The 13,640-nt window shown below is 40.5% G+C and overlaps 1 protein-coding gene across 2 annotated transcripts in view; it reads left to right on the top strand.

Annotated features, from left to right (window-relative positions):
• SOCS7 (suppressor of cytokine signaling 7) overlaps nt 1-13,640 on the top strand; it is a 149,564-nt gene that overhangs the window by 14,888 nt on the left and 121,036 nt on the right. For both annotated transcript variants that reach the window (XM_069237496.1, XM_069237495.1), the window contains exon 2: nt 9,975-10,039. In XM_069237496.1, the coding sequence (XP_069093597.1) occupies nt 9,975-10,039 (65 nt within the window). The remainder of the gene's footprint in view (nt 1-9,974; nt 10,040-13,640) is intronic.

Here is a 13,640-nt window from a genome sequence, read left to right as displayed (position 1 = left end):
AATATTCCTTCGACTGTAACCAAGGTAGTGGTAGATGTGCAAGAGTACACATTCATTCATTCATTCATTGTTATTGTTGTATTAGCCATGTCACAGAGGGCTAGTCCTAAAGAATGCCCTTAGTCTGTTCTTCACCACTGTAGTGGACTAGTCCTAAGGTTATAATAACATCTTAAGTCCATTCTTCACCATCATGGTGTTATAAAACACACAAAAGCATTATGGGTCAGGGTGTCCCACACCAGTAATTTCCAGAGCACTAAGGGCCAAGTGTATTTATTATACAATAAAGTCAGAATATCAAGGAATAAAATCTCCCCTTCAAATAACGAATCAAAAGGCCCTAATAAAATAATTAGAGTGATGATGAGCAATCGCATTCAACAACGAGGAATTCCTTGTTTCAGAGCGATTCATGAGTAAACACTATGAGGATCTGTATCCTTTTTGTCCTTGCATGTAATTTCGTCAAATCCAAGATAGTGGCAACAGGGCATGCATGACCTGCGTGATACATTAGATAAGGTTGTATGCATGACTTGCCCAATCCAAGATGGCGGCAAAACGGACTTCCTGTCACCTGTGAAGGAGTGACGGTCACACTTGAAATCAGTGTGAGGCAAGCTCTGTACGAGCCGCTTCCCAGGTATACGTCGTATGAGGAGAATTGCCAAAATTTCCAGAAATATTCACAGACACAGTTCCTTGATGTGTCCAGGTGAATTAATAAATGCAGACTGTCCCTGAAGATTGTTTGAATGCAAACCCCAAAGACAAGTGAACACGTGTGTTCTTCTGTCCGTGGCGGACCTGCTCAAGCTTGTCGCTAAAACTGTGTAGTAAGCACATGCACAGGAGGTAGTTCCAACTACTTTATCTAGATATAAATAACGGTGCAGCCACCTCATCTCTCTTCTTCTGCACTCTCTTTCAACTGCCACCACCTACACACTCCCTATGTAACATCCTTACATCACATTCCTCAACCCATATTCTACATTCCCCTTCAACCAAACACTACAAACACCTGGTATTCATAGTGCCTGCAAAATGCTGAAAATTGTGTGGTAGCAAGCATGGTATAAAAGATGGTGTTAGGGGAAAGAAAGAATACCAGTGTTACTACCTATCAAAGTAAACGTGTTCCATACAGCAGCCTGTATTCACAGTATAATTTTAAGAAGTGGGAACCTTTTTTTATTAACCTGAAGTTTGCCACTTCCCCGTCATTCCAAACCTTCATTTTAGTGACCTAGATTCTAGTGGGTAATCTGAAGTAAAATCATTTATTTTTATATATATATATATTATTTTTTTTTTTCTCACTCTCGGGTCAAGGGCAACAAGTTTTCATATTTATTTTGTCCGTGGGACAGATAGGCCCAACCCCCTGCATCACAAACCCTTTCCCTGCCATTTTACTATACCACATAATGGATCAGGGAATGGCATTGTCTACACTAAAGGTAGCATTTGTGTCCCTATGTTAATGCTGTTCGAACTTTATTTAAGGTTCATTAATGCAAACCTTTATTAGAGTGAGCGGTTAAGGACATATTGTAAGCTCAGACAGCAGTACTGTTAGTAGTGCCAGTATCAAAAAGTGTACTCACGTTTGTAAAGTTGAACAATATGAGGCAACTTATAATGCTCCCAAAATGCTCTTTGATTAGATGCAAATATTTGCAGAAGCTTGAAAGTAATATTGAGGATTATTTGATTTAAAAATCAAAATGTTGATTTAAAAAATGCAATGAGGGGGAAAAAAACTTTGACTGAGCTGCTATGAAATTTTAGGTGCGATTTCGTAAAATGTGTTCATGCATGCTAGTATTTCTAAAAAAAAAAATATCCATAATGAAAACATCAGTGTAACTGGTTTCAACAAAATTATGGGAAACATGAAAATAAACAAGCATTGTCAAAGTCAGTAGGTTTGATATTGGTTGTCAGACTTTTGGTTTTTCAATGCGGGTCTTGTTTTGACATGGGTTTTGTAAAACCTTATTGTTGTGGGAGCTGCTGGGCCCTCACTATTATAGCAAACATTGGCTAAAGCAGAAATATTTTTTGGTCTCAAAAAGCACACATTGACACCGTACTTTCTGGCATTGAACAAAGCTACTTTGTGTACCAATGTGCTGCTTGAGAAGGAGCACAGTGCTGTCACTCACAGTGAAGCCAGCCGATGGACAGAGAGAGAGATCAAATTGTAAAAAAAAAAAGAAGGTCTTGGTTAACACCAGACCTAATTAGGAGCCCAATTCTTAAAGGGAGTCACTAAAGTACACCCATGGTATATGTCCTTGCATTGGTGCAGGTTTACAACTCATTAATTACTAAGAATTTACATAAGTAGGCCAGGAAATAGGACGTGTAGAAAATATTTGTGAACTACCGTTTAGCTCAAGCAAATATGTATGTCTAGATTTGCTCATGCGGAAATCTGGTGAGCATTTAAAAGTTCACTTTCCGTCCAATTACTTTTAGTAACAAACAGCTGCAGTCATGTTCAAAATCATCTGAGGCCTTTGGACGTCTCACAGTTCTCCTTAGACGATTGGTTTTGCAACCAGTTCCTTTGGACTCTTGAGGTATAGACATTTTTCCCAAATTGTCAGAAATAATTGTCCAAGCTAACTCAGAATGTGAAAATATTAGAGAAGAGGTGGTAAAAGGTCCTAAAACATGCACGTTTGTAGATTTGCCTAGTTGCAAAAGGGCATTCTGAACCTCAAACTATTGCTTACAGGTACCAATAGGCTGCTCAGTATGTTCATCTGTGGAAAGGTGGCAAAATAAGGGATTTGCTAGTATTCAGACCCAGACCCTACTATAATATGAGCCCTGGGATAATCAGAGAAGCGATTATCAAAGCCTTTATATAATGAGACTGCTGCCATGATTAATTGCTGCACTACATGACACCCACGGGACAAGTGGATTTTGTTAGAAGACAGTTAGATTTATGAAGTAACCTGTCCCACGGACAAGTAGATATTAATTAAATTTCTCACCCCTACTGCTGCGCTCTTCGAGGACGACAAACCAAGGGATGTTTAGATTGCGTTTAGCATGCAGCGCCATCTGCTGAGGTGGTGGTATGTTACTTTCTGTCATAGGCCTAAAACCACTGTAAAGTTTTGTCTGAGTTCTCGTGGTTTGTTTCTTAGTTGTGTGTTCAGCATTTGCTTTGTTAACAGCCATGAAGTTGCTGCATGACCTCCCAAGGACTTTCCAGATATTTACGTAGATGGCTTGTGTGTTTATTCTTCAAATCTTTTGAAACTGGTTTACTTTTGTGTCTGATTGGTGAAGTCTTTTGTATGTGCTTTTTCTGTCCATAAGGGCTTTTGAAGCATTTTAACTTGTCCCATTTCCGAGATATGACCAGTGTCAATCATTGAGATTAGTAGTGAAAGTTATTTGCCCAGGAACCGCTTCTGTAGAAATGTATAGGGCTTGGATTTTTTGACATCCTGCAGCCTTGTCATGTAATACGTTCTATAATACAGTTGGCTCAAAACTTGAAATGTATTGCTTATTGGCATTCATATATTCATATGATAGGTGTCATTGTCCAGCAGAGTGGCATTTCAGGTGACTCGGTGGGTTAATAGTCCCCTGCTGACACCTACATTGGTCTGTAGCAGTTTGAATCCTAGAAAATGCAGGTCAGCCTTTCATCCTTCTAAATTAATTACCATTCTGTTGTTAAATATATTAAATATAGTGCTTACGGTCATCATAAGTGATAAATTAAGAGCTATCCATTTTTATTAACCCCAGGTAGACAGTCTGAGTCTGATTTTCATTACTAGTATGTCCAGTCCTCTTCTCCAGATGCATAGGATGCACAAGTCACATGCAAGGACAAGGCTTTCGTTTCTGCGTTCAGCATATTAAAAAATATATATTCCATTTGTTGAAGAGGAATATTTTCAAGGTCTTATTTCTGAAGTACTAAACCACCATAAAGAACATTTTAAAACAGTTTGACAACGTGTCCACCTTCTCTGATCTACCTTTTATTGGCTGCTTCCAATTGTGACAATTCAGTTTTTTTCCCCCAGAAGTCATACCCATTGCTTAAAAGATGGAAAAGAAAGTTCTCAACTCTGTACCTCTTTGGCAATGGATGACCTGCATGTTGTACCTTATCCTATCCTTTACCAAGGAGAGAGGAGGTACTCCACAGCCTTAACTACCTGCTTTGTGATTATCTGTCACAGGGATTTGATGAATCACTTTCAGCAGTGTCCTACTGCTGCTTAGAGCAACAGTTTAAGGTTTCCAGGCTTACTTCCGTAAATTCCCCTGAACGCCTTACAGATGCAAATATGCACCAGAGCAAGTCATACATCTGTGAGTGTGCTTTTTTTTTCTTTTCTTTTTTTGTCCTCATCTCACTAATCCGTGCCAATAAAGAAAGGATCGACTACTCTTTGCCCCAGGTATCTAGCCCCCTGGTATCAACGGGCCATTCCACCTGGCGCTCTCTTCCATGGATCCCCCTATAACCATGGCAAATCCTTCCCATCTCCGCCTAGTATCCTGAATGGACAATAGGGCTAGATGCGCAGAAGGGGGGGATCAGATATAGTCATCGGACTTCGTGACCAAACTAAACACCTCTAATCAAGTAAGAATTTGACAAACATTTTCCCATCCCACCAAGATAACATCTCTTTTACTAATAGGCCCGGCTCTGTTATCTTGGTGGGATGGGAAAATGTTTGTCAAATTCTTACTTGATTAGAGGTGTTTAGTTTGGTCACGAAGTCCGATGATTATATCTGATCCCCCCTTCTGCGCATCTGAGTACAGATTTTGAAAAAAGGAAACAAAAGCAGCTTCTATTTCTGATCTTTCTACACAAATCTGCCCGGTGACCTCAGACCTTATTGAAGGGATATGTTTCTTTGAATGATCAGACTTTACTTTCCAAGCTAGTAATTTACTACATCCTTCCCCGTATTCATAATGCGCATACTGACTAGCTTCCCATTTCTTTCTTTCTTGACCTTCTAAAAAACACTCTAAATTCAAGTATGCTTTTTCATATTGCTGCTCAAGTATCATTAATTGATCCTTGTTCTCCATTTTCTGTGTGGCCTGTATGGACTCCTGCAAAATTGCCATTCTGGTCTCGAGATTACGTAATTTCTCTCTTTCCTCCCTACACCTAAATGCAGCCAAGCTAATCAATCTCCCCCTTATATAGGCTTCGTATGCATCCCAAACTATCTGTAGACTAGCTGAACCCTGATTCAACTAAAAAAACACTCTTGTGTCTTTTCTTAATATCTCAATAATCAGGTCATCCAATAATAGTGAACAACTTATTGTACATCGAAGCCTAGGGACTTGAACCGTGAAGGAGAGATACAACTTAACAGCCGCATGATCTGAAAGATGTGCCGGGGCATGCGCTATATAAGAAACATTCCCTATCAGGCTATTTTGCTATAAAAAAAAATCTATTCTGGACTTGTGCCCATATTTCTTATGATAAAAAGTAAATCTGGGCCCTACACCCCCCTTAACCTGCCACACATCCACAAGCCCCAAGTCAATTATCGCCTGTTTAACCATTGACCTACTTCTGGGGGAATTAGCCGTCGCCCGGGTGGTGGATTTGTCCAAATCCAAATTCAACAATATATTGAAATCCCCTCCTAACACAACCGGATACTTAGTTTTCAAAAGAAGGGTATATAGTTCTATAAGCGGGGTGAAATCATCCGTATTGGGGCCATAATAGCCTGCAATCGTAAGCCATAAACCAAAAAAACAAACCTCAGCCACCACCCATCTACCCTTTGAGTCTACGTGCACCTCACCTATGCATAACCCCTTAGTTATTTTCTCTTTAAAAAGAATAGCGACGCCTTTGATCGGGCACAATTGATTGGTCACTATCCCCCGGGAGATCCACAGTGTACTTTTAAACACATTTTCCCATTCTTCTCGTGAGAGATGTGTCTCTTGTAATATAATCACATCCTCATCCGCCTGCCTAAGAAACTCCAAAATCTTTCTTCTTCTACGCTTGACCCTTAACCCGTTGATATTCCATGAACTTATTTTTAGGAGTAAACCCTCCTGCTTGCCCATCCTCTAGAGAAACTTCTTGAATCCTCCCCTTCTTTATTCGTGAAAAAACCATTTTGAGGACTTTTGTATTTTTTACTTTTTTTCCCCCTATGCTCCCACACCCAAAACAACAAACTCCCCAAACCACACAAAACCCCCTCATACCCCTAACCCAGCCACCCGTGGGAACCCTCCTTTCTTTTAATAGGACAACCATAGTTATCCCATAGAGCACTCCACACACCGGGCTGTCTCCAATCATACCAATATTATAACAAGTGTGCTTTTGTGACATTCTTAACGAATGGCTCCCCGTATTTAAATTGCTTTGTTTTTTAGGTCGAGCACACAAGTGCTCTAGCATGTGGTAATCAGTCGCCAGGCTTTTAACCACGCCCACCTCACGCCCATCACTATTACTCGTTCATGGCCTTGCTTTTCAAAAATCCTTTGTTATCATTGGTGAATGCTTTACGTTTGTCCCTCCCTGGGGCAGTTTTGTTTCCGCCTTGGCCATCGACCCTGTTACAGGGATAATTGCACTTTTGCTGATACTTTTGATTGCGGGCGAAGTTCTTTTTCCTATTGTGTCTCTCCTTCGGGCTCACGCTCATGGCAGCCGTAGCGCTTGAATCGGCTTGCTTATGCAAACTGTTTTACTTTTCATTTTCAATTTATGTGGCAAGAAAAGTCCAGTTAGGAATGTACAGCGCTAATAGCTCTAACTCGAGCAAACGCAAGACCCATTACATTGTGAATGCTTGTTTTACCTGTTTCCAGTGACGTTTTTTTGATACTTCGCCACTATTCTTTTTAAATGTTGACATGTATCAAATATGTTTTATTAAATAATGCCCTGCAGAAATAGCTTACAAAGTGTCCCTACAACTTGCGCCATAGGTAAGCGAAATTGTTGTTAATTCATCTGTTTATTTTAAAAACTTGCAAATAGTTTTGGATACTTTTTTTTTTAAAGCCTTGAAATCACTCAATGATTTAGTAAAACTGTCTGCAAACATCATCCTTTCTTTTTTTTTCTTCTTTTTTTTTTTTTTTTTACAAGTTGCACATATTTTTAGGTACATTTTATTTGGTGTTCAGTCATCAAATTTGCTTCTATTCTATTATGCTTACTGTCCTGGACCATTACAACAGCCACAATTAGTTATATTGTAAAACACATTTTTTAAATTCGAGCCGCTATTAGTAAAGCAAGTTGAATTAGCATGTCTCTATATTTGCTAAGAACTGTTGCCGCAACAATAAAAGTTTTATGTTAATAAATCCTATATACAAGTGTGAGCATTTTGTACATTGAGGCCTATATTTTGCCTCAGCGGCAGTCAATACTATTGTGTCAGTGTAAATAGGAAGCCAAGAGTTGGTTGGAGTGTCTACATATAAGCCTTTGTAAACAGCTTTTAAATCCCATCAAGGTCTGGTCTGCTACAGGCCGAAAATGTTTTGAAATGCATATTAACACTGTTACTGTCCCATCATACTCTAAAATACAGTGTTTGACTATTGTTGTCTGATAAACTCCATTTGGGAGTGCCCGAAAAGCCTAATTGAGGAACACTTTACGTGTGTTTTTGTTTTGCATATGTTAGTGGGTCAAGTAGCTTTGAAATGCACAATTCCACATGCTGTCGCCAAACATTTTTGTGGGGTGGAGGAAGATGACCAGCAACTGCCATACAAAATGGTCTTTAAATCTTTCCATGTGTTTAAGAATGTCATAGGCCCATTTTACTTTTGTCCTGTTTACACATCAATCACTCACTTTTAAGGAAAACAAATGATATGTTTAGAACATCCTGCCATTAAATCAGTGGCAATTTTTGTTTTAATTTTTTTTGGGTGGGGGGGGGCAATGGGAGGTAGTGGTATATTGCCCTGGTGTCTATGTGCCCCTTATTTAAATGGCCATCTTCTCCACCATGGCTTTTAGCAGAGGGAAGAAAGCTCGTGAAGCCCAGGACAGCATGATTATGAGAGGGGTAAGCAGTTTTGTCCCACACGGAAATAGCCAAATAGCTCTCTCCAGTGTGCTCCTACCCATGTATGGATGAGAGTATTGTGAACCCAACTTTCCGGCAAGGATGAATGACACCCTGAACAACATATTGGGGCCAAAGACCCAGCATAAGTTTGAAGTAGAGACAGCTGAAATGGTGATGCACTTAGAATGGTGGCCCAGAGGCTAATTTTCTTCCAGGCGAAACTGCAGTGATCTTGGGTGAAATTCGTCATTGAATTAAACCCAGTGCTTACACCACATTTAGGGAAGCCTTTGGGGCCTCCAGGCTCTCATGGAACTGTGCTCTAGGAAAATGTTTTATTTCTATGATAGAAAACATTGGTGGGAGTGCTGTCTGAGTGGGGCTAATGAATGTAGTATTCGTGGACAGTATCAGTGACAATGTAGGGAATATCGCCACAAAGCAGTCATTCAAAACTGCCCAGTCACTGCCCTTAGATGGTGCTGCAGCCTGGTGCCTTCAGATAACTTGTTCTCTGTAATAAGGTTGCTACCTTTCTGACTTAATTACCTATCTTCCCTAATTTGAAGAGGTTTTAACCTAGTTAATGAACTAATTAGTTTTTTAAAATCTGTTTTTAATATCTCACATCAGAGGCACAGTGGAAAGCCTTACATGCCCCAGCCCTCCCTTAGGTTTCTGGTGAAGGAGCTGGTTGTTGAGTACCTCTTATTCTACACTGCGTGAGATAGCTAATCATCCCTTAATGCCCTTCCCTTCCCTCCTGCCCCATATTTTCCAGCGACTAACCTGTTGTAGACTGAAGTGAGGAGGAACAGCAGGAACTGCTTAGTTAACTCTTTATTAGGTTTATTATTTTACAAGTGGGTTGTTTTGCACATGCCTATCCTTATTAGGCCAAGTGTTTTTTTCCTTCCATTTAGTCCAGTCTGTCACTCTTCCAACTTTGGCCGTCTTTTGTATCCGTGTCAACTATACAGTGGCTAGCAAAGCATTTGTCCTCTTTCCACCAGGACCAACACAGCACTTTCCAGAAGCCTCCTGCTTGCTGACATCTGCAGGGCAGTCACTTGGCCATCCTTGCATCCTTTTGCAAAGCACTGCTGCCTCATGTCTTAGGCATGGAGTGATAGATACTTTGTCTGAGCTGTGTGTCATGATATACACAGTTAACCAGCACCAACTATTCAGTCCTACTTCAGAGGAGGTACTGATTAGGGACTCTTTCATAATGTGATAAATCTGCTGGAAAATGTATTTACTAAGGAAAACAAGTTACTTTCCTTTGGTAACGATGTTTATGGTAGATACATTATCTTCCTGCAGATTCTTCAGCATTTCCTTTCTCACCAACGAGTTAATTACATATTGGAGTCCCAAGGTAGAAAGACACGTGCTGCATTTATTGCTGTTTTGGTTCTCCGCATATGTCCCTGAGGAATGGAAAAAGTTTCAGGAACTGCCGTCTATTTTATGATTGACACCTACTTTATCTTGGTGATATTTGTGGAAGCACAGTCTCTGCAGGAGGTGGATGGCAACCATCTGGAGGCACAAGTGTGTCATTGCTGGGGATGAAAAATTCAACAATAGCCTATAGCCTTGAAAGAGTATGCTGAATTTGTAGCATGTTTATGTTTTCACCAGATACCAAATGTTTAATCTAGAACAGAGCCAAAAATATTGCTTAATCCTGGTATGGTACAGAGAGTTTGTGCTCTTGAGGGATTTCAAATAGTCATGCTTCCCATCCTATGGGTGTTTTTGATTGATAATAAGAATAAGCAGATTAGGACTGTAATAAGAGAAGTAACCTGGTCTTCAGGTATCCTGTCTTCTTCGGGTGTCATAACCTTAACATTTCTGTCTTAACAGGAAACCTCGACTGACAAGAACTCAAAGTGCCTTTTCTCCAGTCTCCTTCAGCCCTCTCTTCACTGGTAAGCAACAGAAGAATTTAGCTGCCCTCTCACACCATTTCAAATGTATTTGTCAAATTTTCAAAGTAGCAGTTCTGTCGCTCAAAAGTTTACTTATCCTTTTCAGTTAATACTTCTTTTGAGTATCTAAAGTGGAAGTCAAGGTAAAAGTAAAAGTGTTTAACTTTATTTTTTCCAGATTCAGATAGGCACCTTAGCGGTCTTGTGGGGTTTATTTATTCAGTTAGCTTGACACTGCACTGCTTTCACTACACCTCACCCTATAAATGTTATATTGTGATGCAGTGTGGCACACTACTAGTCTGAACCTTTGCTTTAAAAGAAATCCTTTAAACATTTCGGTGGTAATGCCTCAAGTACACTGCTGGCACCTTCATTCTTATCCCCTTTTATGATGTTGGCATTTGGCCGAAGCGGATGTCCCATATTCAGTGTGGCTTAGCCATTGTTTACTAAGGCTCTAAGACACTGTCTTTGTAGAAACATGGCTGTCAACACGAGTGGTGCAGATTCACTCGGACCAGTAACTTCAGACAGAATTATGCCACCTGTTATTAACATTGTTTTCAGACCTTGAATTGTCGGTTCATCAAACTCCAGACCGATAGTTTCAAGCCCAGAAACACCGGACTCGTCTTCCTTGCTGCAGGAGCTGTGGACAATCACAGCCCGGCCCTTGCCCGATCTCTGTAGCAACCCGGTCAGACAGTGCTTTCCATTGACAGATAAAAGCCAGCCACAACCCACTGCGCCCTCCCCCAGCCACTCACCTCCCCCCTGCTTAAATTATTTTTCTTTCCGGAATGCTTGAGAAATGGGCGGTAAAGGACCTAGGGTTTTGTGCCCATGCAGTTATTCTCTATTCCAGGGAGAAAAACTCAGAATAGCTGAAATTTAGTGCAGTAGCTTGGTATCGCATTCCAGCTAGCTTGCATGTCTGCATCACATTCTAGTTACCTCATGAAAGTGCGAGAAAGATGGAGAGAAAGAGAGAGAAATGTGTTTGCTATGTAAAGTTAAGTTCTGTTTATCGATTTGTTTTAGAATAACTGGCACAGAGCAAGTTTTGCACTATTTATTTATAGATATGCATAGTCTTTCTAACGGCCGATCGTGTCACGTTATCTTATAATGATTTCATATAGCACACACTATCAACAGAATCATCTGTTAGACGTGTCCCTGGAATCTTTTATGCAGCACTTCATATCCCCAATGAGGTGTCAATGCAAATGGGTAGCACTCAACTCCATAGAAATGCTGTAGATAGCAGAATGTGTCTGTCATTTATGATATATGTAAGCCATACTTAGCTTTAGTAGAGGCATTGAGAAAGCCATTCAGAGACATGATGGCTTGTACTGAGGCTATAATATGTCATATTCTTGGACTCCTTCGCCCTGATATTCCTGCCTGCCCCACCTATTTTGGAGACATGCTTTGGATCTTCTTTGATACTGATTTGTGCCATGCTGACCAGCCTACATTGCACCATGACACTGGTCTCCTCCCTTCATGTACCAAAGAGTGTGTAACAGTGCCTTTCTGCCTCCCTCATCCGATTCTTGAGGGTGACAATGCTATGTACTTTATTAGTTAGTCTTGTATAGTGCAAAAGGCCTATAAACAATGCGAACATAAGAATCAACCAAAATAGAAAAACTCATATTGTACACTTTACAGATGCCTGACAGCACGTATGGTACAGTGCATGATAGGTATTACAGTGACAGATAATTATAAAAGTTAGGGCTGTTGCATGTTCTACATTCTATATGGTTGTTCAGCATTTGGTTTTCATTTATTACACTTATTTCTGTAGGTACTTTACATGTTGCAACTGAATACATCAAACTAGATTGGACATAGGACTAGGGGCGACGGAGGGGGAGTTAATTTTTTGTTTTTGTCATAAGTAGCTAGTAAGTGATAAGTTAGACTTCCCTTGAAGTGTTTCAGTAAGGTTGCAAGGGGAATGTGGGTTGAGATAGAGTTCAAATGCTAGGAGCTTATTCTAAGATGTAAAACTTAAGGCTGCACTTATTCTTACACTTGGAAATTTCCATGATCCTAAGCCTGGGTGACTGACAGTTGTGCCCAGATAAATCGCTTATAACAGTTGCACATAATTTTGTATGTATCAAGAGGTAATCCATTCAAAGAAGCCAAACTAGGTGTAATGTGGTCATGTTTCTTGGCTGTAGACAGAAGCCAATAGCAGACAAGAACTTCTTTACTAGCACCAGGCACGCCTTGTGGCATTCCCATATTATATTTGCAGAACTCCTTTCTTCATATCTGCTATTTTGAAGAAGTGTCTAATGCATAATATGGCTTTTAAGTTAGTAGTTTGTACTTTTGGTTATGGATTTTACATGGCTGTGTAGGAAGAGTTTCAGATTGTATGCAACTTAGGCATTTTGCCCTGGAGACAGTTTTGGGTGAGAGACCTTTCGACCTTCATGTGTCCCAGTCAGCCAGAGGGAAGCTTACAGTTTTGCTTGAGATGGTGAAGAAGGAATTTCTTTTTTGTTGCACTTTTGTGACATCTCTAGAACGTATTAGATGGTTCAACAGTGGGCACTGAATGCGGTAATCATGCAGGGAAACAATGTTAGTCCAGTCTCACATATCAAGGAAAATAGGAGCGCAGAATGGATACTGCTCTAAAGAAGAATAAAGGAAAGGGGAGTCAGGATATAGAAGGGGGGTGGAGGTGGCTGCTGGAGGTAAAGAAAGGAAGATTAGACCCTGCTTCCTCAATGAATCAGATATGCAACAAGCGGAGGTCCAGCACCATCTTACTCAGTTCTGGCAAATAGGTTGGGAGAGAGGCAGAGATGGAGGGTTCGTTAAGATGAGTCATAATCACACAGTGTCTGAGGGTGTGGGGGTGTAGATGCTAGTGGCAGAACTGAGCAATGGAAGACAAAAATCTGAAAACCAACAGGGATCGTCAGTACGAACAGGTTTAACCATGTTGTATCCATTCTTTGTGAAGACCCAATTTTGGAAAAGGGTTAAAGTCGATATAGAGTCCAGAGTGTACAAGGACGTAACTGTAGAACCCACAGTTTCACAAGGGGCAAACCTGTCAGCTTCAAATCAGAGGTCAGTAAGAAATGTAGTTATTATGTAACAATTATTGTGGTCTGAAAACCTAAAACCTTTTAGAGTGGATGAGGATGCCACAATACTCATGAGAGCAAAACCCCAAAAAGAACGTAGTGGTCAGGACTTCAGTGTAGTCTAAGCTGCTTTTTAGTCTGGTCCCTTTATCTTATAAATAATCCTCTAAGTCATCCATAGTCGTAATTTCCCTTAACTAGTTGAGTATAGGTGGGGACTAGTAGAGATTCCCAAATCCAGAGTATGCACAGTTCAGCAGCAGAAGGATTTGTAGTAATGTGGGCTGCTACCCGCAGGCAATCTGCTGAGTCATGTGACATGGCTAATAAGGTCAACGACTGCAAATGGTAGCCAAAGGATGTTCTTATAGATGCACACACCTGATAGCAGCAGTGTGCAAGGTTGGAGATGGACCACAAGAATTGGAAGCTGTCACAATACACCTCTCTGCATCACCAGCAGTTAGAGTCTG

The sequence above is a fragment of the Pleurodeles waltl genome, chromosome 6 (genome assembly GCF_031143425.1).
Source record: "Pleurodeles waltl isolate 20211129_DDA chromosome 6, aPleWal1.hap1.20221129, whole genome shotgun sequence".
Lineage (NCBI taxonomy): Eukaryota > Metazoa > Chordata > Amphibia > Caudata > Salamandridae > Pleurodeles > Pleurodeles waltl.
The sequence above is the reverse complement of the archived record's forward strand: the minus strand, read 5'-3'. Positions and strand labels throughout refer to the sequence as shown.